General features: G+C 45.0%; 2 protein-coding genes and 1 long non-coding RNA gene across 3 annotated transcripts; 1 reads left to right on the forward strand and 2 right to left on the reverse strand.

Annotated features, from left to right (window-relative positions):
* The first annotated feature begins 1,338 nt into the window (after positions 1–1,338).
* On the forward strand, positions 1,339–8,909 carry CBLL1 (Cbl proto-oncogene like 1). Its single transcript, XM_042815726.1, is given in 7 exon segments — positions 1,339–1,421; positions 3,579–3,746; positions 4,086–4,186; positions 4,428–4,511; positions 5,713–5,786; positions 6,300–6,888; positions 6,890–8,909. Coding segments are annotated over 7 exon segments (1,482 nt in total). The 5' UTR covers positions 1,339–1,408; the 3' UTR covers positions 7,343–8,909.
* LOC122158755 lies at positions 2,806–4,898 on the reverse strand. Its single transcript, XR_006168301.1, has 2 exons — positions 3,770–4,898; positions 2,806–3,002 (listed from the first exon to the last, which is right to left on the reverse strand). It is a non-coding gene; the product is annotated as an uncharacterized LOC122158755 (long non-coding RNA).
* A 2,564-nt stretch (positions 8,910–11,473) lies between the features above and the next one.
* On the reverse strand, positions 11,474–26,333 carry SLC26A3 (solute carrier family 26 member 3). Its single transcript, XM_042815727.1, has 21 exons — positions 26,249–26,333; positions 22,777–22,972; positions 21,579–21,718; positions 21,365–21,475; positions 21,123–21,280; positions 20,375–20,539; positions 19,878–20,030; positions 19,415–19,497; positions 18,375–18,522; positions 18,138–18,251; positions 17,947–18,024; positions 17,518–17,613; positions 16,367–16,473; positions 16,144–16,213; positions 15,963–16,055; positions 15,297–15,392; positions 14,261–14,494; positions 13,474–13,528; positions 12,922–13,067; positions 12,586–12,648; positions 11,474–12,078 (listed from the first exon to the last, which is right to left on the reverse strand). The coding sequence occupies exons 2-21, from the start codon at positions 22,905–22,907 to the stop codon at positions 12,055–12,057; spliced, it is 2,265 nt and encodes a 754-aa protein (XP_042671661.1). The 5' UTR covers positions 22,908–22,972; positions 26,249–26,333; the 3' UTR covers positions 11,474–12,054.
* Positions 26,334–27,224: the final 891 nt, after the last annotated feature.

Genomic DNA, 27,224 nt, shown 5'->3' on the forward strand with positions numbered 1-27,224 from the left:
GTTGGATGGGACCCGGGACAGCCTGGTCTAGTATTAAAGGTGGAGGTTGGCAGCCCAGCACACGGGGGGTTGGAGATTCATGATCCTTCCAACCCAAGCCATTCTGTGATTCTATTGTACTTTCATTCCTGTACTGTGTATTTCTTCAAGGTATAGTAGCGTTTTCAGTTTATCTGGTACGAAGTATTTGACCTGTCCTGAACATTAGTGTTCCACACAAGGCCTGCATTTACACAGAGCACTAAGACACGTGCAGAGGGCATTCAGACACCTCTGTCAGAGGGTTAGGGACTGCGTGCTTCCTTGTGCTGTGTGTGCATCCATCTGGTGAAGGATACCCAAACAATTAAAGCTGAAATTCTATACTTTGTACTAATAACTTTGTACTCTAACTTTGTACTAATTCAGACAACCCTAAGTAATGCAACTAGATATGGTGGTGTTTTTTTCCCCAGTAGAATGATGAGGTGACATTTCTGTATGCATTTTGAGTATTACTATAGCTTTTACATATCAGGTACTAAATTTGGAGATACATTTTATTACTGTTTTACAAAGCTGTGAATTGAATGCAATTGTATCCACTGACTAGAAAATAAAATTGTGCATATTGGAAAAACACTGTATGCATCTGCATTTTTTTACTCTTTGTGAATTCGTTACCACGTGGAAATAAGGCGCACTGTGCAGGGATGAGCGGCACTCTTCCCTTGAGTATGCCTAGCAGCAAACAGAGGGAAAACCACATATCCCTTTCCCTGCAACGTCCGGACTTAAGACAAGCAACAACAGGCTTAAATTGCAGCTTAGTCACGATAAATGTGTCTGCAGGGACGCAGCATCCCAGCGCCAAGCACCGCCCAGAGCAGGGTGCGCAGGGCTACGGCCAGGCAGCTTATGGAGATCTCCAGGGAGGAGACCCGCAGCCTCGGGACAGCTGTGCCCGCGCTCAGCCACCCGCACCTCACGGAAGGGCTTCCCGCCGAGACGGTACGGGAGGCAGGGACGGCAGGACAAGCACCACCCGCTCCGAACACCACCCCCGCCGCCGCCATATTGGACGATCCCGCTCTCCACAGCGCGCATGCGCTACACCCCCCACAGGGGCCGCGGTCCGCCCGCAGCCATCCCGGCAGCCACCGCGGCACGGCCGCCGCCGTCGCCGCCTTCTTTTCCCGACCCGCGGAGGCCGCCGGGAGCCGGCAGTCTCGCGCTGCCGTGCGGCGGAGCGGCGGCAGCACCGCGCTGCCTGTAGGCTCCGCCATGCCCTCACCGCCCTGCCGGCGCGGGGCCGCGGTGCCATCGGCGATTCTCCGCCGCGCCCTTTTTCGTGCTCTCCCCGCCCGTCCCGCCGTGCCTTCCGCTTCCGGCCGCGCCCTTCCTCTCCCACAGCGCCCCGCGCCGCGCCATGGACCACAATGGTGAGGAGGGGAGAGGCGGGGGGCCGCTGGGCCGCTGCGCCGCCCGGGGAGCTGCTGAGCGCGGGGGGTGGCGGCGCGGGGCCGAGAGGGCGGCTCGGCCTCGTCCTCGGGAGTGCGGCGGGACCCGGCGGGGCCCCGGGCTTGGACGCGAGGCCTGAGCCGTGCCCCGAGCGCGGAACTCGCGGTCCCCTCCCCCAGCCGGCTGCTCCGCGCTCCGTTGGGCTGCGGCACTGGGGGATATGCAGGGCACGCGCCGCTTTCTGTTACCGGTATGCTTGTTTTTCCCTTAGGAAAGTTTGCGTTATAAATGCATCTGGGTTCGTTTTTGTGCTCCGCTTGTGGACTGTAATAAATCCTAAAATACCGAACTAAAAAGAGAATCTCCAAAAGGTGATCACCTAGAAGAGCGCATCGCTTCTGGTTCTGTCTTCTCCAAGTCAACAGATTGGGATGCATCTGTTGTGCTTCTTTAGGGGCGTGACCCAGCTGGGTGTGCATCCGCGGACTAGAGCGTGTCATCCTTCCGGAAACAGGCAGGAGCAAATAGGAGCAAATCCTGCCCGCCGGGTTTGGCATCGGGGCTGTGAGCATTGGCTGGGCAGGGTCAGAACTGAACTGCTCCTGCTGGGCAGCAATGGAGCAGGCGGCCTGCTGAGTTCTGGCTTCCTGTTTGGTGTGTTTATCTGTGCTTGAAATGGACCGAGGTCTGTAGGACTTCTTTGGCCTGTAGTGTAGTGTGTTTTGGGGTATTCCTGTTTAAAAATAAATAAATAAATAGAAACTCAGCAGTTTTCCACAGGCGTAGAAGACAGAGTTGGTGTTGCTTCCTCTGATGTTCTGGTCTGTTGGTGCCTGTGCTGTTTGCTGTTTGCAGTGCTACCCAGGGAGCGATGGGAGGAAAGCAGGTGTTGTCTGATTCAGGGATCAGGATATATGGGCACTCATGATACTGAAGCAAAGTGACTGTGGAGGCACAGTCCTGATTTGAAACTTGGTTGCAGTTTCTAGCAAGCCCCCCATTTCCTTTGTTTTCTTGTTTTCCCTTCAAGCGGTGTTGCAAAGGGAAGCTGTGAGCTCTGAGGCATGGAGTTTATGCCAGGCATTGTGCACAGTACCCTAATGGGGCCCTGTCTCAGTGCCTGCGTACTGTGGAGCTGTCACCAAGTTCTGTGTCAGTTTTCTTTCAGAATAGAATTTGCCTTCTGGGTTACTTATGGTCTTTTCTGTGTGTCCATCTCCTTTCTATAGGGATATAGACTTAAAGGTGTCTCAGTATGAGTCTAATGATGGGTTTTAATAGAAGTCTGAGTCTTTGTTGCAAAGGACTGACTGAAAGTGCCATTTTGTCAGTGCATGTTCCTATTAAAATGGAAGTGAGCTAGGCTGGTTTTGAAGGATGTGATTTTATTTTTCTATAAATGAGATACTGTGGTAGGTTGAGGCTGACTTGCTGAAAGCTGGGGAAATCGGGGTGTGCATCAATCCTTGGCAGCACTTTTCCTTCTAGGTTGTCTCTCAGTGCCTGTGTTAGGCATGTCCTTGCTTCTTTTGGTGCCAGACTTAAACCTGGACAAAAGAGCCCTGTAGAAAGGAATGGTAATCTTTAGTTTAGCAAGGATGCTGTGTACTCTAAGCACCAATATTTTTGCAATGCTTTATGCTGAACTTGTAAGTGATATGTAAGGTTGCTAAGAGTGGAATGGGCTGCCCATGGAGGTTGTGGATGCCCCGTCCTTCCAGGTGTTCAAGGCCCAGTTGGCCTGGTCAAGCCTGGTCTAGTATTAAATGGGGAGGTTGGTGGCCCTGCCTGAAGCAAGGGGATTGGAGCTTCATGATCCTTGAGCTCCCTTCCAATCTGGACCATTCTGTGATTCTAAGAGTACAGATGGAAACTTAATTTCCTTTTAATTTGTTTAAAAATGAATTTATATAAATTGTGAAAATATTTTCTCAGCGGGAGTTCTGTGTTTTCATGGTCATAGAAAGAGCCGACTCCTCAGTACTGTTTGTGCTGCAGTAGGGGCTGTGCAGTTAATGTTTTTTCCTGCTATGGAAAAGTGGCAGACTAGCTTTATTTATCTGTCTTTAAGATAACTTTAGCATCTTCAGAAACTATTTCATAACTAAGAAATGACAGAATTTCTTTTTCTTCCATAGACAATGATTTGCAAGGAACAAATAGTTCAGCGTCATTGGGTGGTCTTGATGTTCGCAGAAGAATCCCAATAAAGCTGATCTCAAAGCAGACCAATAAAACCAAACCTGCACCTCGGGCTCCCAGAGCTATGAACAGGATGCCTGCAAAGACACAAGCTGGGGATGAAGGTAAATTGCTATAAGCAACTCACCCTGCAGTGAGGCAGCATATTCTGCAGCACTGTTGAAGGCTTTGGTCAGTGTTGGAATCCAGGATTCTTTACAGCTGCACAGCCTGTTTCAGTTTTCCCGGTTCTGCTGCTCTATGAGGAGTAAAAGATGCCAGTTCCCCAAGCAAATTCACACTATTTTGGTTGTACCTTTCTGCAGAATGGCCCAGCAGACTGGGAGTGTTGCAGCCTGCCCTGGTGATTTCGATGTTCACCAGTGCACGCACTTAATAGCAGCCGGCGTCAGTTAGGGAAGCAGCATTGCCTTGTATCTGTCTTCTCTTTCCTCTTCCCACAGAAGAATTTGATTTCAATGAAGAGGAGCGATACGAATGCAAAGGAGGTGAAATGTTTGGAAATCAAAGGAGATTCCCCGGACCCATATTTTGGGACTATAAGGTAAAATCAAGGACGGGAAATGGTGGAACTTTGTGAATCGTACCAAACTGAAGGTTATTTTAAGAAGTATCCACTAGGATGAAATCGCTTGCATTACTTTTTGGTGTACCAAAAATACATTTTCATGTTTGTGGTGGTCTTGCTTCAGTCTGATAATTCAGGAAGAGTGGGTTGGTGATGACTGCAGTGAGAAGCTTTAGTGATGTTTCTCTTTTTCCCACCCCTTTCTCTGTTCTTCTAGATAAACTTGCTGGGGGAGAAGGATGATACGCCCGTCCATTTCTGCGATAAGTGTGGGTTGCCCATCAAAATGTATGGGCGCATGGTGAGTGGGCTCTTCGGAAGAGGCAGCCACGGTGTCCCTTTATGTAACAGGTGTTACGTGTCTCTGTGGGGCCTCCAGAGGGTGGTGATTTTAGCAAACCTCTTGAGTAAGCAGCAGAACAATGTTGAGATGGAACCAGGGCCTTATCAGGGGACCTGATCCAGGTTTATAAATATCTGAAGTGTGGGGGCCATTGCGGTTAGGCCAGTCTCTTTTCAGTGGTATGTGGAGACAGGACAAGGGGAAACGGACATAAGCTGCAGCATAGGAAGTTTCAAACAAGTGTGTGTAAGAACTTCTTTGCAGTGAGGTAACGGAGCACTGGAACAGGCTGCCCAGGGAGGTGGTGGAGTCTCCTTCTCTGGAGACGTTCAAGACCTGCCTGGATGCCTACCTGTGCAACCTGGTGTAGGGAACCTGCTTTGGCAGGGGGGTTGGACTCAATGATCTCTGGAGGTCCCTTCCAACCCCTACAATTCTGTGATTCTGTGATTAACTGCTGGACTGGGTTGTTCTGCCTGACTCTGAGTTTGCTTTGCCCTTTGATTTAATAAAGTAAGCTTGGAAGAGCTAAAATCAAAAGCTTTAAAACAAATGCAATCACTTTCCGCTCCCCCAAAATGCCAACAGAAGTCTTACAAGTTTTTAGTGTGTTTTCAGCCTTGCACCACTTAGATTTAATAATACTCTTTATGTCAATGGACAATTTGTAATGAAGTAAGTAAGTTCTTATGTCTTTTCAAAAACTAGCATAACAAAATCCCTGAGATGAACTTAGATATCTGAGTGTGATGTAACAGACGTGGGGATCTGACTTGATGACTCTTAATGCTTTTAAAACATTCCCTTTTTGCAGACAAGTGCAATTAGATTGCATATGCAGCATCCCTAAAGGTTCGGTGTTTGTATTACAGCAGAATTAAAATGTTTGCCAGCTCTTTAAAAGACAAAACAAATTCCACAAACCAACCATGCATGCACCAAACCCCATCAAAGAGAAAACTAAACCCTTGCCTTCCTGACAACACAGACTGGTTTTGAAAGTTTCTGTTTCAAAGGTGCTGTAAACGGCTAGCAACATTCTTATGTAAGTTCTTCATAGATAACTTCAGTACTTCTTAGAAATTGTGTGCTGGGTGGAGGCATTGTATGGTGCAAAATGACACATGTTGTCTAACAGAGCCATTTGTTTTTTTTCTAGATACCTTGCAAGCATGTTTTCTGCTATGACTGTGCTATACTACATGAGAAGAAGGGAGACAAGATGTGTCCTGGGTAAGTTCTCTTTAGGTTTTTACTAAGGGAAATGGAAGAAGAACACTTTAAAAACTTATTTCAGATACTGTTATTAGCATGCTTCTGTGTACGTTTGGTAGAGGTAGCAGAGTGCTCCTTTGTCCACCACTCAATTATAGCTTAATATCCCACAGTTCACAAATGCTAAGAGATTGGCATTTACCTCACTGTTTAAGTGTTTGTGTAGATAACCTGTAATTGCTACAATTTGAAGAGTACTGAAACAAAAGGAATTTCTGATAGAAGGTGGTGCCATGTCTAAGTTTCCACCCTATGAAATTCTGATGCTATTCTGTTGTTGTATTTGGAGCCTTAGATGTTTGCTTAACTTCAAAATCAACCAACTGTGTTCTGTTGCTCTAGTGGGGGGAAAATGTTCATTCTAATTTTGGTAATTATCAAAAAATAGTCAAAAACAACAGGGGGGGGGGGAAAGCCCTGCAGAACTCACTCTATATGATGGCAATGAACCAATGTTCTCTTCTAATTTAGCTGTAACGAACCTGTCCAGCGCATCGAGCAGTGTGTGCGAGGGTCTCTCTTCATGTGCAGTATAGTCCAAGGGTGCAAGAGAACTTACCTGTCACAGAGAGACTTACAGGCTCACATCAACCACCGCCATATGAGAGCTGGAAAGCCTGTGACTCGTCCTCCTCTTGAACCCGTGCATCCTCCCATTGCCCCTCCGCCTGCTGAGATCCCGGAGCGTTTCATAATGCCTCCAGAGAAACACCACATGAGCCACATTCCGCCGAAGCAGCACATCATGATGCCGCCGCCTCCCTTACAGCACGTGCCGCACGAGCATTACAACCAGCCGCACGAAGACATCCGCCCGCCTCCTGCCGAGATGTCCATGGCTCCGCCGCCGCCTCGCCCGGTCAGTCAGGACACCTTCCGCATCTCTACGAGAAAACACAGCAACTTGATAACCGTCCCTATTCAAGATGATTCGAATTCGGGTGCTCGAGAGCCACCTCCGCCCGCCCCGGCACCGGCTCATCATCACCCCGAGTATCAGGGCCAACCGGTGGTAACGCACCCGCACCACATTATGCCTCCGCAGCAACATTATGCGCCGCCCCCCCCCTCCGCCTCCTCCAATAAGCCATCCTCTGCAGCATCCTCCCCAGGCGGCGGGCACACCTCACATGGTGTATAGCCAAGCTCCTCCGCCGCCAATGACCTCTGCTCCTCCTCCGATAACCCCGCCGCCTGGACATATCATTGCCCAGATGCCGCCGTATATGAATCATCCTCCTCCGGGACCTCCCCCCCCTCAGCACGGAGGCCCTCCTGTAAATGTCAGTGCCCCCCCACCCCATCACTATAACCCTAACTCTTTGCCACAGTTCAGTGAAGATCAAGGAACTCTTAGTCCCCCTTTCACGCAGCCAGGGGGCATGAGTCCAGGGATTTGGCCGGCTCCCAGAGGGCCGCCTCCACCTCCGAGGATGCAGGGGCCTCCTGCTCAGGCCCCTCTTGCTGGACCGCACCACCCCGATCAAGCCAGATACAGACCCTATTACCAGTGATCTCAGCAATTGTACAAATAGAGAGCGCTATGAAGAGGATAAAACTATATACAGCAGCCTTTTAATTAATTGTATGGGGGTTGTTTTGTTTTTTTTTAAATACTGTCATTTTGACTGTAAGACATTTTGGGGTTTGAATCTCTAATGATTTTTAAGCCTTGGCTGTAGGACTCTGACTTCAAATATTCTGTAGTGCTAAAATAAGTGGCTTAGTAGACCACAGTTGCATTTTAACTGAATTTCTGTCTATAGTGTGGCTAATTGTCCTAAGATGAACACTTGTAATATCACTTTCTGGAGAAAATGAACATGTGTTGTACCATTCTGAATATTGTTTTTGTTTAAATCCAATGTTTAGTTTTCACTTGTGATACATTTTTGTTAACCTGTGTACAATAATTAAATTGAACTATGGTTGTAAAAGTGGTGGGCTTTTATGTGAAGTTAACACAGACACGGTTCCTGGACACTGTTTTGGCTCTAGAATTTCCCACATGGGAAGCATAATGAAATAGTTAGGAAACTTAATTTTTTTTTACTAACATATGCTGCTACTTGTAATGAATTCAGGCTATGGTGCATTTGTGGCACTGGTAAGCAGGCATGTGAATGCTGCATTTCAGGTGGTGGGGATTTTTTCTTAGTTGTTTTTAAAATCCATATCAAAAGCAAGATAAATTTATTGGAAATCCAGACACATTATAATGTGGATATAGGGTGGTTCTATTTGTATTTGGGTGTTTTTTTTTTTGTTGTTGTTGTTATTTTTCCAGGCTAGATTTGTTTCAGAAAATTTTGTTCACAGATACTCCTCACTGGTGTTGAATTCAGACCATTCTGTTTCCCTGTGATTCTGTTCGCATGAAAGTAGCCAAGAAGGGGCTTGCTAGATCTGTGAGGAGAAGCAGCTTAGTTCTGGTGAAGTGGCGTTAACCTCAGTCACTTCATACAGCATGTGTAGTAGGAACACTTTCCATTTGAATGCAGGAAATAAAGGGCCCGGAATCCCTTAAACAGATACAAGAAAATAACAATAAAAGCTACACATCCTTGATCTATTTCCATTTTGTGATACAGGCTGAATTGGACAGTCAACAGGTGGTTTGGCTTAAAGATTGCAATGTATGCAGACTCTCAGGGCTGTTTTGGCCCCAAATTTGGTTTTTACAAGCACACTTGCATATTATAACTATGAGATGTGAATGTTCTCTGTCATTGCACTTGGAATCTGAACCCAACTGATAAAAAGTGTGGCCTGTTTGAAATGCTTATCTGCATTTCCAATCAATGTTGTGCTGACCCTTTGGGTTAGTTCTGCTTTGTCTTGGATTGGTTTGATTTTGTCTTTGTTTTTCTTCCAAATGCCACATTTCTAACAGCAGTGCTTCTAGATGATGAAATCCAGTGTTGTGTTTTTGTTTGTTTTTCTACGGTTTGTCATTTCCTGCGTTTCTCAAATAAGATGAACCATCTTCAAAGCCTGAATCTTGTGATTTATTTGGTAAAACTTTCTTCAAAGTCTTCTTTTATCAAAGGGCTCTGGCAATACAACATCCGTAATTCTGTAGTTTTGTGTGTAAAGTGTGTATTTTTAATTACTTGAGCGAATGTTCTTTAGATTTGTTCTGTTTGTGACTGCCATAGGTTTCCTTGTGTCCACAGGCAAATCTTTTGGACTACCCTTCAGAGAAATACAGCAGCACAACACAGCTTTAGGGATGTGCAAGTAAATTCTGGGGTGTGCAGATGGCAGTAAGTGTCATTCAACACAAATTTAACAAAAAATCATAAGGCCATGACACAGACTTTTAACTTTGAGAAATAAGTTGTTTTAAATAAGCAAAGAAAAGGCTGGTTTTGGCAGTGTCCTACAGGATGCAGCCGGATGAAAACTGTATGCTTTAGTGTGTATGAAGGGGAAAATGGCTGCTTATTTTGTTTCAGTAGCTCATAAAAAGCAGGAGGAATATTTCAGCACCCTTGAAATGAATGGCATTGTGTGTTTTTGCTAGATACTACGTTGTCTTGTGCAACAGATGGAGGTTTCCTCCCTGGGTCCGAGCTCTTCTATGAAAATACTGATGTAGTTCAGAGGTGAAGGAGAACAGCTGCCCTTACTCCATCAGAAAGCACAAAAGGTAAGTGTATACCACTGCAGAAGATGTGTGAGAATTTTGGGGTTTTGTTTATATTCGAGGCAAAGGTGACCCCAAAATATGACTGAATTATTACCCTCCAAAATCAGTAGGACACCTTGAATTGTTTGGTGAGTTGAAAGTCTCTGAGAACTTACCTGAACAGTCATCTCCTGCAGCAGGATTTGGACTTGAGTCAAACTTCTGTGTGCTGCTTGCATCAGAATGCCTACATCTGTTTTGTATTTACATCTTGAAGCCCTAGGGTTCCCTGTAGAGCTACGGGAACTGTTGATACTTCTATACGTACAAAGTCAAAAGATTTCAGCATGGGTTAACAATCTTTCTGTGTGGTTTTTGGGGGGAATTCTTTTTCGAAATACCTGGTGGTTTTCTCTTCAGGTTTAGAAATTGTGTACACATTATTTCACTGTATGATTAACAGCCTTAGAAGTGCTGAGATGTACCTTCAAATCCTATGAGTTCCCAGTGGGGTCTTCCTTAAAGGCAAATGCTTGGATTGCATTGGTTTTGTTGGTTTTGTACTCTGTCAGTGGCAGCAATCTCACTCCTGGGCTGTTACCAAGCAGATCTTTGTTCTAAGGCAGCTCTGATGGCTTTAGAACGTGTTAGCTATTGTAGGGCAGTGTGATAATGCCATTATAGGGAATGAAGAGTTTCTTGGTTTGTGTTCACCATGGGATGAAGTAAAAAACACCAGAAGTGGCCTGAAGCCATCCATGGTTCCAGATTCTTGCTTCCTTAGAATTTCTCTTCAATTGTCTCTAATTCTGCTTAAAGGATTGTCTGCACCCATGCATGATTTACAAATGCTCTCAATTATGTGGCCATGTACTTTGGGGTTTGGTTTGGTTTTTTGAGAATGCTGTTAACATAAAGGTTGGTGCCTACATGTGTTACATGATGTTTTTCCTTTTAAGAAATGAAAATGAAACGCGGTATCTGTTCTAGATCCGATCCAAGAGAGTTAGATATCCATTCTGTATGGGGCTCCCCCCTTCTTTTCACTTATTGCTCTCTAAGAAGCACTGAACTCAGTGCGTTTAAAAATGAAGTGGAATTAACTGGTGTTCATTTCACATTGGAGTTTGCCCACACAATGGCTTCTGTGCTGGGAAAGGCCAGGCACTTACAGGAGCCAGACTGAACAAATGCCTTCTCTCAGGACTGTATCTGAACACACCTCTCTCCTTACAGTGTTTCCTGCTCTGCTAAAATTGTGTCAGGTGCTGTGCTGCTTCTCTCTGGATGCACTGCAATGTTGTTGACAAAAAAAAAAAAAGTGCATATTTGCATAGAAAAATCCTACTGTGCCTTAGAAACTGGGAACTACAGTGGAATTGCCACTTAATATTAAATGTATAGAAAGTGAGTCTGAGCTTTCTGTCTGTGATTCTCCAAGTTCCAATGCTGTATGCACAGGATCGTGCAAAGCTATGAGTTTTTTTGTCTTGATTTCATTTCTAAAGAAGTGTTGGTGTCACACAATGTGTTCTACTCTACAGTGCTACAGACAATTCTTAGCCACTGCTAAGGCGTCTTTACATGGTAACAGTGCTTCCCCTGAGCATGCTGCTCAGGTGTGTTACTGTCTCATTCTGTCAGAAGACAAGCCCTGTTCTGACAGCCTGTGTCTCTTTGAAGGCTGCATTGGAAAGGCAATTGAGTGACATTCTGACCTCAGTTTTCACAGTCCCCTCTTTCTGCATTCAAAGCCTCCTCACTTTCATATTATCTTCCTGTTGTATTTGGAGCTGCCTCTCTTTAATGTTACCTCCCAGCCAGTTTCATTGCAGATTTCTTCATATAAGCCCAGATTTTGTGTCTTCAAAACACTGTAAACTTTGTGCTACAGCAAGAGATCAGACTGATGATGAGCTGCCTTCCTGGGGTATTGAAAAATGCAGCCAGCAATGCAGAGCTACCATACATGAAGTTAAGTTCATAGCATCCCAAAGCAAATAGACGAGTTGCGTTTGGATCTGAATATGCTGTACATCTTTACTGAACTATCTTCATGTTTCCCAGTAGATACAGCTGTCACTATGTACAAACACTGTGTGTATGGTCGTGTGCTGAAAATAAGTTTAACAACTCCATTGAGCAGGTATTGTGTAAACCGTTGAGAAGACTATATACAAATTATACACAAGCTGAAGGTATGTGTCTCCCAGCTACTTGACTATAAATTAAAGGATTTCAGATATTCATATGTTCTTTTGTAACTGTACAGGTTGTCTACAAAATGTCAGAATAACATGGGTATATGTACAAGTATATGCAAATAGGGCCAATGCTACTTGTATGGGTAGGTTGTCAGCAAGGTATGAAATAGGAAATCCAGGTGATTTTAGCCTTTGTGTATGTACATAAATACATCTCTATATATACAGAGACACTAACAAAACCATTCCAAAATTTGGAACATAATCATTTGTAGTAAATCCTTAAGGTAGATGAAAACATCCATTGGTCTTCATGCTCATCACTGTGTATGCCTTTACGTTCTGTAAGTGATGTTGTGTTGCTGGAGGATATTATATTTAAAAATTAAATCTAAAATTTTGTTTCCGCTGGAATCTGTAGGGGAAAAAAAAAAAAAAAAAGGAAGTAATTGGCACCCTAGAAAGGGATATTCAAGGTAAGGAGTCACTGGTGAGTGGCATGTAAGCTCACTGCTCCAAAGCATTTGTGCATGAGGTGTGCTGTTTGACATCTTTCGTACCTTGTCCCCACACAGCTCCAGTCTCCCCTCTGCCTGTGTCATTTGTAGGAATGGGACTAATGATGGATCTCTGCTATATGGGCAGTGCAACAAAGGCTCCATGGAAATCCGTGAAGGAAGCTTTCTCCCTGCAGTCTGCTCCTGCCAGCAGAGCCCTGCACTTCTTACTCGTGTAGCTCTTTGCCTCAAGTCAGCTCGCACCAATAAATCATCTGGGTGCTTTCTGCCCTGGGCTGACACAGGGGCTCAGCAATGAAGATGTGTTTGGGATCTGACCTTGCAATTCCTGCAAGCAGCTTTTGGTGACCACATTACCTACGCACCGGGGATTGGAGTGGCCCTGGGGGAGGCAGGAGGCTTACCGTGCTCTCCCGACTGCGCAGTCCATTGCTGGTAGTGATGACATAATCGTTGCTGCTCCCCTTCTGCAATGGACGCATGAGTTTGGGGTTAGGAAATGGATGCCCTTGGAGCCCCCTCCAAGGGAAACCCACAGCCAACCCATCTCTTGGGAGTTATTATTTTTTTTTTTTTTTGGACTCTCCCAACTCATTAGAGGCAGCAGGCAGCTGAATTTTGATCTTTTAACTTTCTGAATAAGCACAGAGCATAGTGTGTATGGCTGGATATAAAGAGTAATGTTGGGTGCCTATGGGTAAAGGCACTAAAGCAGAAAAAAATGAAAACTGTAGCATTACCTCAGCAAGCTTTAATTTTGGGGAGCTGGCTATATCCTTCTTCAGCAAAATGTGTAAAACTGCATCATGAATGGTGAGGAAGAACATGGATGGCTTGATCTCCTCATCAAAAAAAGCACATCTCTCCAGCTTCTCCAGGAAGCCCTCTGCAGGGGAACAAAATCCAAGGATAAAGTTTTCAGCAGAGGTCCTGACAGTGCTAAAAGAATAACGTATTCTTTGTGTGTCCACAGAGTAAACAGTGATATCAAATAAGGTTTTGTTGACTAGAAGAGTTTTGTTCTAGGCCCAGTTTTGTTGACTAGAACAGATGGATTTCTCTGTGCCAATGTGGGAAGTGGGATGCCTGCCCAATTGGCACTGCCTTGCTTGGGGCAATGCAGATTGGAGCTGGAGAGTGCTGGGAGGTGAAGCTGTTGTTACCCAGGATGGGGAGGTGGAGCTGGGGGATCTCCCAACTCTCAGGGAATGGGGAAAGCAGTGGGGTGAGGCAGGAAGAATTAGTGGGAATGGGGCAGCCATGGAGAGGCTGATGGAAACGCAAGTACTCACCGGGTGCCCCTGCAATGTAAATGTCGATATCGATCCGGACAAACTCTTTCAAAGTCTGTTAAACCGGAAACAGGCATCATTTAGAAACTGATAATTCTGCTGATAACAGCCACTAAGATTAGCCAGAGCAATTTACAATATTGATTGTATATTTAATAATGGCAAGCAGCTCTAATGTCGAACTTCAGTGCACCTGGAGGAAGAACAGATTCTCTAATGGCTGTGGACAGGAAGAAGTGGTCTCTGAAATGGGGAGGTATTAAATGCATTGCACCCATAGTGAAACAGATGATCTTTCATAAACTGTATGGCATTATATGAAACTGAGACTCCAAAAGTTTCTGAGGAAACTTTTCTAACTAGGAATTCAAGCAAAACTACTTTCCCCATTGTACTCTGTGAGCATTTAGTTCCCATGGAAATAGATTTGCCCATATAATGTGGATGTAACAGATAGCTAACCTTAACTATTGCTGTTGGGAAATGTCCTGAGCCTTGCTCAAGGCTGCCCTGGAAAGTGAGAGCAGGAACAGAAACAAAACTATGGTATTCCAGCTCCCAACCCCATGTTTAAAGCCATATTTCATACATGTATTTCCATAAAAGTTTCCCAATGCTCTAAGAAGATTAATTGTTTAATCATTTTTCATGGAAAATATAGATCTGAAATCACATAAATTCAAAGGCTGCCACTGACTTTTCTGTCCATGTGGAAACACCTCTATGCAGCACACCACATTTGTATGTTTTTCTTTTGTGTGATCACTGTCTCATCAGATGGAACTACCTTTTGGAGGACTCTCATAGCAGAAAAATCAAGGAAGGACACTGCTGAGAAGTCCAGCACGATGCTGTGGATGTCGACCCGGGGCACAACGATGCCTGGGGGCAGCTCGGCATTCCAGTTGATCTGAATGGGCAAGTCTGCCATGTCAGTGGGCTGGTCCAGTTCCTCCATCCTGTTGTTGTCTAATTCATCATCCGACTCCTGCATATTGTGAGCCATGCATATCAAGCCTTTCTGTGACAGCAGAGGCAAGTGCCACAGTTAATGCTTCTGGGTTGGAAGAGCAAGGGTGATGTAGAATCATACAATCATTAAGGTTGGAAAAGACCACTAAGATCATCTAGACCAATTATCAACCCATCATCATCATACCAGTAACCCACGTCCCTCAATACCTGTGAGATGGAGCACCTGCACTTTACACTGGAAAAATTGCTTCTCATTTGGATGAGCAAAATGTTGACTTTTCTCTAACCAATCATTTAATCATCATCGGAATCCATTAATGATCATCTTTTCCAGAAGAAGTTAATCTTCCCAGAAGTCAGTGGTTGGACACACTTTGATTCAGTAGTTTTGGAACAAGTCAACAAAAAGCATTTTTTGTCTGTGAGAGCGATTTAAAATCCTATTTTTGAAATTTCAGAATGGCTTGGGTTGGAAGCCCACCCAGCCCCAAACCCTGCCATGGACGGGGACACTTCTCCCCAGATCAGGTCCCAGGGCCCCATCCAACCCAGCCCTGAGTGCCTACAGGGATTGAAGCAACCACAGCTTTTCTGGGCAGCTGTGCCAGGGCCTCACTGCCCTCTGAGTAAAGAATTTCTTCCTTATATCCAACCTAAATCTCTTCTAGTTTAAAGCCATGTACTTATGTGCTTGGCCATGAAGTAGCGACTGGCAATGGCATGTCCAGTCAAGACAGGAGACTGTGAGCCCCCCTTGCACCGTAAGCCAGGGAGCTGGCTGCTTAATTCCTAAGTTCCGTGCCCTTCCTGCCCACCCTTCCCACTTCCACTGCAGTTGCTCTACATACAGGCGTCACTTGTAGCTCTCCTTTCTTCAGCATCTTTCTGATCTTTCTCAGAGCTTTGTTGCGTTTCCTCAGGACTCTGAGTGGGTTGAATCCAACCTGTAGAAGCAGCACTTTGAGTTCTCCAGGTAGAGCCAAATATTCCAAGTACCTTCTCAAGTAATTGTGATGGTGAGGCTAGAAAGCACCCATAATCTCTTGGATAATGATGACACGAGCAAAAAATAAATGAACAAATACTCCTAGCCAAATGAATTATGATGCCTTAAAGGCTCAGACACAGAGTTTGTTTAGGAAAGGTATTGTTTTCTATTCCTGAACTACCTTGAAACTTCACTACCTTTAAACATTTCAGCAATGCCTTTTTGAGCTGTTTTTCTCCAATATCCTGCTGCCTTTTGTGCAGCCACTCACCAAGGTCTCTCCAGCCTTTCTCTGCTGCTACAGATGGTGCCAAAGAGTTATTCAGCACCAGTCAGGGTGCTCTCCTTCTCACAGTTGGATACGTACACACAGGACTACAGTCATAAAATGACATTTGAGTAATTCATGAAAAATATATCTTTATAGTAGGGCTGATCTGCATACCTACTAATTACTCAGAAATTGTATTCAGCCTTAATGTGTCGCACAATTCATCTGTTCATAATGACTGCCCCAGTCACTTACAGCAGAGATGAGTTTCTCTTTGAAGAACTCAATATTAGCAAAGAAGATAGGAGATGAGCATTTGAAGATCTTCACTCCCTCTGGCTCATAGATCTGTCATACAAAGCAAAAGTATTGGTCATGACATCTATTAACGAAACATGAATTCAGCAGATGACCAAAGGGAGGAGAGGTTCCTTACATCGGTGTAATCCTTCCTGTTTCTGTAGATGTTGCTCCTCCCAACGTTTGCCAAAGTAGTGCAGCTCGGACTGCAAACAAACACACACATCTATTTGCGCCCTGTGCTGAAACCTGGTGGAAGGGACAGCTGGGGTTGTCCTCAGTTTCCTGCATGGTTCTAGTAGGGTTAATGTAAGACAGGAGGTCCTGCAATGTTGTCATCACATCCAAGCAGTACTCACATCTGGGAGCGGATCACTACAGTCAGCAGTTCGAATGCCACAGCTGTTGCCAGCCCGATGTCCAGGCCTAGGAAAACGGCCGCCAAGAAGGTCACCACCCAGATTATCTGCAAAGAGTGCGTGGACATCAGCAGTTACATGAGGGAGTGGGACTCCAGCCACGAGCCCAGCATGGGAGCAGCTGCCTATGAGCTGTCTTCTCAGGTCTGGTCCAAGCTGTCCATATGCCTTTTCTTAAAGCAATTTCATCTTTCATAGATTCTTGTAAAACAGGGCCAGACTCGTCAATGATCACCGGGAAGTGCTTCTAAAGATGGCAATTTCTATACAGTACACAAGGATTAATGTCATAGAATTGTGAATCTTCCATAGATGGCTCATAAAATGCTCAATAAAAAATCCAGCAGAAAGGCAAGTTTACCAGGAAATTAGTATTCTGGTAAAATTGAGAGTTGTAAATATGCTTCGGACATCAAAACAGGCAAAATGAGCTGCTGAGAATGAACTTGATTGATAATCACACATGACTAAATAATACAGAGTATTTTAACTGCAGATCTCAAAGCACGCTTTCGCTTAGTGAAAGACTGTTTTGTAGCTGGGAAAACTGAGGCTTGAATCCATTCAGGAACTGAAGGAATTGGCAGATGAGAGAGGCAAGAGACTGTGTCTTCCAAGTGCAAGAGTTAGGAAGCCCTGATTTCCAGACATGAGCTCTTCTGCTGGGAGCAACTCCTTCAAGCCATGGGCTGCTCTTGGGATTTACTAAGTAACTTCCACCTGTCCTACTGCAGGAGTGAACGAAAGGGTGAAAATGTCCTTGAAGCCAGTGCAGAAGATAGTTAGATGTTTCATGTAACTTCTTTCTATATTTGACTTTATACATTGTACTCTATTTTAATATGTTATGATAAAGTGGATGAAAATGAGTGTCTCCAAGAGAGGTGAACAGAGCAAATGGGCTCAGAATAGGTGAGATAAAATTGAAAACATGAGCAAGTGGAGCAAGATTAAAAAGGTGCGTACTGTTGTACTTCCCATGTAGAAAAGTAGGGCACACGTGAAAATAAAGATGACCTTTAAACGTGTTTGCATAATGAGTGACTTTTTGATAGATCTTCATTCCTGAGTACTTGAGGGACTCAACTTACACAGTCGTATTTGTCCTTCCTCCACAGGACGCCTACTTCTCTGAACTGCATGAGCATTCCCTTCAAGTTGCCAAGAGCCAAGGATGCAAGGACTGACTGTTGAGAATAGGAACACATGTACTCAATTTTGAAGCAAACAAAGCATACACTGAATGTTAAGTCTTAAGACATCATGCAATCAGAGCCAAAGTGCAGCTGGAAGGCCAGGCAACCGCCAGTGAGCAAACCCACTCAACTCTGGCACCTAAAAGTTGGTGCTAAAATGTTTGGTGTAGGGCACCCACCTTCCATATGACCCACGTAGTGGGGTCATAATCTTGGAGAAAGAACCTGGTTTTGCAAAAATTCTATTTGTCTCCAACTGAAGTTCAGCAACACTCCAAGTGAGTCCTCCAGCTGGAGGAAGCACAGGGTAAAGCCAGCGAATACCTTTTGTAATGGTGCCAGAAGAAACCCAATGGCCAAGATGACAATCAGGACAATGATAGCAGAGATAATACCAGCAATCTGCATGAAAGAACAATTCCACCATGAATAAGTGCCTGAAGGCATTAGAGTCAGCAAGGAAGAAAGAGACCTTCCTTGTATTAAGTTACACCAGGGTCTGTTGTCTTCTATACCTGCGTTTTGCCTCCTGTGCTCTCCTGCACACCTGATCTTGACAAAGCTGTACTGGAGGCAAACCCTTTGAACGATCCACCTAATATATTACCCAGTCCAAAGGCGATTAGTTCCTGGAGTAAAAACAAAAAAGGCTGTTCTTAAAAGCAGTCCTGAAGGAATGCATTCAAGACAATGCATTCCTAAAATGACTTCTTTCCCATTAGCAAATGCACAGTGCTGTGTCTTTCCTCTACCTGGTTGCCATCTATTGGATAGTCGTGTTTGATGGAATACACTTTAGCCACAGAGAAGGCTACTGCAAATCCAACAATTGCAATGGAGATGCCATCACCAACACACTTTTGAATAATGCCTGCATCAGGTGCAACAGGAGCTTGGAATCTGAAAGACAAAGATCTCTGCTCTTAAAGGACATGTGTAAGGAGATGACCTGCCAAGCAGGTGAGAAAGGCAGCAGTCCTGCTTACTCAGTTTAACTGCTTTGGTCTGACGTGTGATTGCAAATCTGAACCTGTAACACTTTGGGGAATCCTTGATCAGGATGGGGACTCTCCATCTGCACTCATCTCAGCTTATATCTCAGTGGTTTCCATTTAGTTGGCCAGGATCAGCCACAGCTTATCTTGTCTAAAGAGCACACATGGTTTTGCCTTCCAATTATGCATAGATTTTAAAAATCTCTGTAATTCACTGAAGCATTTTAGGCAGCTAAACAAATGTGTACTGAGCCACGTTAGCCTCAGGCTATCTTCTATGTCCTTTATCTTTGCCATGTCCTTCTTCTTGGCTCAGGGGCTTTTGCAGATCCTGGGGAGAATTTCTCAGGTTTGTTTGTTTGTTTTGGTTTCCAATGAACTGAAATCTGGAGAACAGAGAGTTTTGAGCAGGAATAGTTGTTTCTTTGCAAACTTCATCCACTAATACACAGGGGCTACAGGTGCAGAGTGCCCAGGTGAGTAAATGATTGCCCTCTTACCTCTCTACTTCAATGTGTGCTTATTAAGTCTTCATGCCAAGCTTCTGGTATGCCTGGATATATTCTGTATAATGGTTATACTATACATTTAGATAAATACTCCATATGTACAGTTGTGGAATCACTAAGGTTGGAAAAGACCACCTAGTCCAGCTGTCATAGAGGAGTGGACGTGGGGGCCTCGTGAGGATAAGAAGGTGAAGTAGGCAATTTTGGTCAACAAACTGAACCAATTTAGCACTGACAAACAGGAGAGAACATTCTGCTACACAGGCAAACTGTAAGCAAACCACTTACCCTTCTTCTAGTTTTCCCACAACAGCTACTTTAAATTTTGCTTCCAATTTAGCAAAATGGGAAACCAGTGCTGCTAAGACGGTCTGAAAGATTTAAAAAAACCACCTCCATTAGGAACATTCAAATAAGTGGATGGAGAAACCACAAAGAAACATTTCCTCCCCTCTCCCACCTACACCCCAGCATCATCACCAGTGGCAGGACAGTGTCCCAGCTCTGTGCATTCATGATGTGTTCAGATGACTGAACCACTTCGTAGGATGTTTTCATGATCATAAATCCCATGGAGAGTACCTCAGAACATCCTTCTGGCAGCAGAGAATAGCAGTGGGCTGTGAGGCTGCCCCATTGAGGTCCCCACCCGCTGCAGCTCAGGGCAGCCTGGAGCACAATGCCAACCTCATAAAGCACTGCTCCCCACAGAGTGATGGAGCAGTCATAGAATCAGAGGAGAGGTCATTACCACAATGAGCTCGATGGGGATGGGGGCGGGTAGCTTTGCTTTGTAGCGATCATTTATCTCTTTCACCACAAACACAATGAACAAGACGAGAAGGGAGGTGACAAGGTCGGCGATGTTGGTGTCGGTGATCTGGCTGAACACACTCTCCAGAGTCTGCAACGTCAGTAAGAAACATGGTGCTGTTCAACTAACTGATCTGGCTGTAGGTATCCCTGTTCATTTGAGTGGAGTTGGACTAGATGGCTGTTAAATGTCCCTTCCAACTTTTATGATTTTAATGATAATTTTATGATTTTATGATGATTTTATGATTCTAAAATGCTATCTAACTATCCCAGCAACATGATACTGGTGAGAAATGTGAAGATCTGCCATATATTAATAGCCATCTCATATATTTCTCTTGGGTTTCTCCTCCTTGGCTGCTGCTATGCCCAGCATGGTTAATGCAGACAGGTTTTCAGAGCAGTAGCAAATGCTGAAGAGTTTGCACTTACATAGATGATGCCGAATGGTTTATTAAATCCAGGGACAGGCAGCTGAAGCATGAACTTGAGCTGGGACACCAGAACATGGATGGCTGCAGCAGTTGTGAAGCCACTGATTAACGAGTGCGATAAGTAAATGACTATGAATCCAAACTGGAGAAGTCCCAGAAGCAACTGAAATGCAAATGACCACACTTCAGTGGGATTCACTCATGCTTTTAACCAATCTCTGCAATAAAAGGACCCATATTTAACAATAACATCTTCACCTAATCCCAAACATCAGGGATTAAGGAAAATTATGTCATTGGAAACAACTATGAGTTTTAGAAACAGGGGACATATGACTGGTAAAGGTAAAGGTTACAGCAGTTAGAACCTATTATTTTTATTTCAAAACTAAGATACACCTTCTTTAGTCTTGGGTTTTCTGTAGTCATATTTTTACATTATGCCAGTGCTTCATGAACTATAAAAATTAGGAAGGGATTTTAGGAATTATGTATTAGGAAGAAAGAAGGAACTGCTTCATTTTTTTCTGATAAGACAAGTCAAAATCCTTCATTCTTACAACATTATTTTAAGGCCAGTCACCATCCAGCTATTCATACCAGTGAATGTACATATGCAGGTACACACACATATATTGGGCAGTATGTATAATGGGTGATCCTGTGTGGAGCCAGGAGTTGGACTTGGTGATCCTTACGGATCCCTTTCAACCTGGGATATTCTATGATTCCATTTAATTACCAACCTGAAAAATCCCGGATAGAAAGGTGACAGATGCAGCTACCATCACCCTCTGTTCATCTATAGCTGACGTGTTGGTGGCAGTGCCATTTCCAGCAGCATCATCGGGGACCAGCCTGGTGACAACGCCTCCCACCATCAGGCTCAGGACGGGGAAGGGACCTGCACAAAGGGCATCATCAGACCCACAGGGGAAAACTGCACGTGGTCATTTGTGATGAGGGTGATCAGAGTGCCTGCACTTACCCACTGAGATATGTCTGGATGTACCAAAGATAAAATAGACCAGGACTGGGAAAAACACTGCATAGAGTCCATAACCAGGAGGGACATTCACCAGCAAAGCAAATGCGAGACCTACAGGGGCAGAGACAGCAGGACGGCAAGGTGTGTGAGGGGATGGACCAGCAGCCTCCCTCCTGGGCCATGGGCCGTGTCAAAGCAGAGCTACTGGAGCTACCTTGTAGCACTGCCACCAAACCCGTGTTGATGCCAGAGACGATGTCGCTCAGGATCCACTCCCTGAAGCGGTATGCGGGCAGCCACGAGACGACGGGAAACATACGCAGGGCAACCCTTTTGATCCTTTGTGGGGAACAACTGCAAAGACACAAGAGGATACAGCTCTGCCAGCGGCATGTCTCCGTTGGGTCTCAGCAGGTCAGGACATGCTCCCTGTATTCGTAGAATCATGGCTTAGGTTGGAAGTGACCTTGAAGATTGCTGAATCCAACCCTCTGTCACGGGCAGGGTATTCAGAGGGAAAATGAGGGGGTAGGATTGAAGTCAGCTGCCAGAGACCAGACACAATCCTGAGCAACCTGTGATGCTAGCTGGGCTTGCAATGGGATGTGGTGACCTACAGGGTCCCTCCAGCCCCACTGGGGTGAGGCTGTGCTCCAGGTGCCCACGAGAAGACAAGCTGCCTGGGATACAACCGCAGGAAGCCTTAAAGCCAACAGCAGCTGAAATTCTTTTGGAAAACTGTCACAGAGTTGACCAGATCAATCTGTGGCCGTGACAGGGGCGACAGGCCTCTGCCCTCCCCCCCCACCCCAGTCCCACAAAAATGGGAAGGAAGGAAGGGAGGAAAAGAGCAGCGGCAACAATCTATGGAGGAAAACTTATTTTACTATAATATCGGAATACAAAATAACACAATATATACAATTTAGTTGAAATTGAGATTAATAAATCAGACAAGATGAGAGAGAGAGAGTTCCCGGAACCGATTCAAACCTGAAAAGCTTGGAACGGCCAGGAAAGCACCTCCAGCACCCACTGCAAGGCATCAAGAGAGCGCCCCCCCCACCCGGAAGGGCCAGATCCCGTGACTGCTGTAATGTACAGGGATAGGTACTTGGAATTGGGGCAGTGACACTTTAATGCCCCGTACACTACATGATGTTTTGATGTGGAATACTGAAACCAAACAAAAACAAAAGCAAAAACAAAACATAGAACCATGACATTCCACCCCTTATTCTACATCGTTACATCATGCTTACAACAAATAACAAAAAAAGAACACTGAAATTCTCTAGAAAAATGAGTTTTCATTGGCTTTGTGGCATCTGAGATGAACGTTGTCAGAATGCATGCTATCTGCTACATGCATTCCAGGTTGTTTCTTAGATCCTTGTTAGGGATCTTCTTACCGAAAATATAGTTTCAAGTGATCCCAGAAGTTTTTATGGTATCTGTGCAATTTCTCATGCTCTTCATCAAATGAATTCTCTGAGTACACTCGTCTTGCAACAACATAGTGGTTGCCTACAGGTTCAACCATTTCTCTTCAAAGAATGAGGAAGGTGACTGCTGTGTGCTACTCTTTGTTGCTGGTCAATTAAAAACCTGGAAAAAAAGCACAAGATTAGCTCTGTGTGTACTAGGAGGTGAGTAGCCATGGCATGGATGACTGAACTCCTAACTGCGTGTTCCCATGTTTGAAGATCAAAAAACAGATGGCTGATAGACACCTGCTTCATTTTGCCAAGATGACCTCTTGTCCCTCTCCTCCCACTGCTGAGCAGTGTTCCACTGGAGCATGAAGCATTTCTTTCTGAAGATGCAGCCAACAAGCAGGCTGGATGGATTTTGAGATTATTTATCCATGAGTCAGATGTCTGCCACCGATGACTCTCACTCAAGAGGACTGATTTCTTAAGGAACAAACAAGCAAATGCTCAATGGTTTCACTTTGAGGTATGGGGAGAAGCAATGAGCCCAGCCAGGAAGGCTGCGAGCTGGAAGCCTTCAGAAACCAAGGGGAAAAGGGAGAGCCTGAAAAACCAAGGGGAAAAGGCAGAGCCTGGACAAGGCTCAGCCATCTTCTCCTGCACTCAGAGTTAGGGCTTGGGCCACAAGGAACTCAGTAGTAAAAATCATGGTATTGTTGCACTTGCAGTTCTCTGTAAGTTTTGTTTCCATAGGTAGACTGGACTGCTTCTCCTCTGTTGACCCTGGACACCCTGCTCTGGGTGTCCCAACTGGGGCAGGGGTTGGGCCAGAGGGACCCAGAGGGCCCTGCCAGACTCTGTGTAGGTGCCTTCACAGCACCCTGTGCTTCTGCTTCATGCTCACAAACAGCTGTTGCAATGTCATACCTAACTATTACCTTCTGCCTTGTTCCAGCTCACTTCAGTGTGTTTGTGCTCCAGGAAGGACTTCTGACTACTGTGTTGCACATGCAGAGATGGGAGGCCGGCTGCAGTTGGTACCGCTGGATTTTTCAGCAATTAGTTGGTTCTGTCACTGTGCTGTCCACAGTGCTCAGTTATATTTCCCTCAGGCCTCATGTTCTTCTCATGTTAAAGTTACCTGAAAATATTTATCTCCACTGTAGTCGCCATGAGGTATTTAATGCAGTACCAGTCCTAGTCAGGAACAACATGACTTGCTCTTGGCCATCTCATGACACTGACAACAGAGCATTTCTGTTTTCTCTCCCCTATCACAAATGCTCCATCTTGCATTGCCACTTGCTGGTAGCCTCAAATGGGGCACCCTTTCCTCACCCAGATGTGGTGACTAAATTGTGCTGACACAGCCCATGTGCACGTCTAACTTCTGCTTCTGTGGACCCAATGTTTGGAACACACATCCAAGTAGCACAAGGTGGTGTGAGTTGCTATGAACAGGTGGAAAACTGTTTATCTGTGACAGTTTTTGCATTAAAATGTGAATCCCACCCTGAAGCTCGCTGCTTTGCTTGAGCTCAGGGCCTGTCACTGTCCTACCTCAGGAAAATTCAGTTTTGGTTTTCTCTTAGTTTATTCTGGGGAAATTCGTGAATATTAAGAAGCCCAAATAATGTCTTATATGTCCTGCTTTTTGTGGATATTCCAAAAAGATTCCATATTTAAGCAATGAGTTTAACACGTTTACCATCTGATCCTGCCTTTTAAAACTGGCCAGAGAAATCACATCCTGATCCTGTAGCTGTGTACTATCAACCTTCCCTCTGCTTGGTGCCAAAACCAGAGGCAGATGACACTGAAATGAAAAACTTGCTTCATTTTGTTCTTTCTCTGGTAAGCCTCAATGTACATAGGTTTTCAGGAAGAAGTTTCATCAGTCAAAGACTGTAGAATTGCTCTGTTTCCCAGGCTGTGTACCAGTCCTTTAGACCTCACATCACTGAGAGGAACTTGCAGAGCAGTTTTGTTCATTACATTGTAGGGTATAAGATGTACTATTTGTACTCTTTGAAATGTTTATAAGCCATAAAAATAAAAGAAATGTGTGAGTTACTCTTTCATTTCAGATTTTGCCCAGTTCAGCAGCTGCTTTAACTTTCATGAATGCTTTGGTTGTCACCCTGCCCTTTGCCCAGCCTTGATTCCTTCCTCACACCAAATCTTTTGCCCCAAATATCCTTTGTTTTATCAATACTTGTCCTGTTGAAGGTGTAAGTATTTTGTATGTCTTTTTTTCTCTCCTGATAGAAACCCTAGTTCAGTGACCCTCCTGCTGCCTAGCTTTGGGTGGTTGGCTGAGCCCTGCAAAAGGATTCCTGGATCATTGCCTGGAGGGTCTCATCAGAAGGATTTGGACATGGGTCTGCCTTGGAGATTGTGATGCCATTTGGTATTCTCCACATTGAGTTCAGCAAGCCAGAGAGTACCCAAAGTAGGCTGGGCAGTGCCTTCCACCTGTTTGTAGGCAGGACAGGTGAGACCTCGGGCAGCCACCCTGCTGTGGCTCTGTGATCAGTGCTGCTGGCTGCCTTCCAGATGTTCTCATCTTCTTCCCTTTTTCCTTGGGCTGCCAAAGCTATCAGCTGCCGTAACTTCAGTCTGTATTGCTTTCCTCTTGCTCATTCTCATTTTCTTCACAACTACATTCAGAAAGATATTGCCCTTCATAAGGGCAGTGTTATGGCTGTCTTTACCATTATTTGAGATGTTTTTGAGATATCACAGATAAGTAGCAGAGTAGTGAAGGATCTCATTCTCTGCAAATCCCCTAAAGGAGAGGTGTGTGCTGCCTTTCTGGAGTGTTCTCATCATTACGCCCTTGGACTTGTTTGGGAGATGCCCATCAGTGCAGTTCTGATGACTTGTGTAGAGTGCCCATCCACCCACAGGGAGAAGGGGCACACACCAATCTCACACTGCACAGCTATTGGACTAACAACTTGCACTCCCTTCTGACCAAGACTAGATCTGAATGCAAACCCAAAAGTAAGGTTTTAGTTCAGCTGTATTCCATACAGCCTCCGATCCCACGCTCACTGCTGGCATTACCATTTCTCACGCTAAGAAGTCCAGCTCCCCTGCTGAACTCCTGCATTTGTGAACCATTGGAAACGCATGTTCTGATGCCATATTGCTGAGACATGCCTTCTCCTTTTTACCAATTTATCCTAAGTATTGACTAAGTAGCACTCAAAAATCTGATAACTTCAACAGAATAATTAAATATTAACATTTTTTCCCCACTTTTCAGTCTGCGTATACACACTTACAACTTCTATTTCTCCACAATATAAACATTTGAAAAATACAAACAAATTCCACAAGGGAATCTCTCACATTTTACAAAAAATACACAATATGTCTAGAAGCATTTTGTTTACAAACGTTACTTCACATATCCCATATCCTGATTGGCAAGCCAAAATCTTACCTGATGTGTTCACTATGAAGCTCTTCAGAAGAAACCACACAGTGTACAGAAAATGATATCCTTGAATTGTTCAGAGGCAGCCCAGGTATCTTGTGCTGCTCTTCGTTTCAGAGCCTCCCTAAATACCAGCAGCACTTTAATAACTAACTTCGGTTAACTTTTACAAGAAAAGTAAGATTTCACTGTGGCCTTGACCATTGAGTCTACTCTCAGGAGGGATGATAAGAGTCATTTCTTAAAGTTCTCTGGGATATTGCTTAACTTTGTTTGGAGAACTGCTTCTGATTGGACTGCAGAGATTAATGTAGGAAAATAGAGATGAGTAAGAAGGAGTCTGTTGCAATCCTCTGCTGTGCATCTGCCAGGGTTCTGTTGGGCATAGTGGGAGGTGCTGACCAGAGCCTAGATATCGGAGCCCCTTCATTTCTGGAAGACCATAACCTGTGGTATGGGAGTGGGGCTGCTGGGTGGCAGCTCTGGCCAATGTATGCCCCTGTGAGCTCTCCTCCCAGGTATCTTGAAGGGATTCAGCACTGTCTTTCCAGGAACAATTGTGGAATATTCAGATCATTTTCCAGAATAGCCTTGGCAGGGATTTCCAGGGGACAGCTGTGAGTGCTGGATCCTGTGGCTGTGGCATCCTCTGACGTGAGCACGTGTAGGAGGGCTGGGCTGGGCTGGGCTGGGCTGCTTCTCCCCTTTCACTGCCTACGGAGGAACTGAGGCCCCTGAGGCCAAGAAAGCACTTTGCGAGCATTTGCAAGCACTCCTCTAAGATACCTAAAACCTCTTAAGGAGACAGAGGGCTAGAATAACATCTTGATGCCTCAGCGTGCAACTCCAGCAGCAGGTGCCTGAGTTCAGGACATCAGCAAACCCTGATGCTGATGTCTGTGCTGATGTGCTGAGCATACCTTAGCATCAAAGTTTCTCGGTGAAAACTGTCCTCAGGTCATGCCACCACAAACTCTTCACT

This window comes from Centrocercus urophasianus, unplaced genomic scaffold, assembly GCF_019232065.1.
Source record: "Centrocercus urophasianus isolate 14NV4802_14NV808 unplaced genomic scaffold, USGS_Curo_1.0 seq_15, whole genome shotgun sequence".
NCBI lineage: Eukaryota > Metazoa > Chordata > Aves > Galliformes > Phasianidae > Centrocercus > Centrocercus urophasianus.

Excerpts from the sequence above, each read along its gene's own strand:
- SLC26A3 (XM_042815727.1), bottom strand. The coding sequence starts at position 22,907 with ATGGTTGAACCTGTAGGCAACCACTATGTTGTTGCAAGACGAGTGTAC. Across the intron at positions 21,476-21,578 it reads TTTGGTGGCAGTGCTACAAG|GTCTCGCATTTGCTTTGCTG; the intron begins GTAGCTCCAGTA and ends CTGCCCCTGTAG. Across the intron at positions 17,614-17,946 it reads TTCTGGCACCATTACAAAAG|TCAGTCCTTGCATCCTTGGC; the intron begins GTATTCGCTGGC and ends TATTCTCAACAG.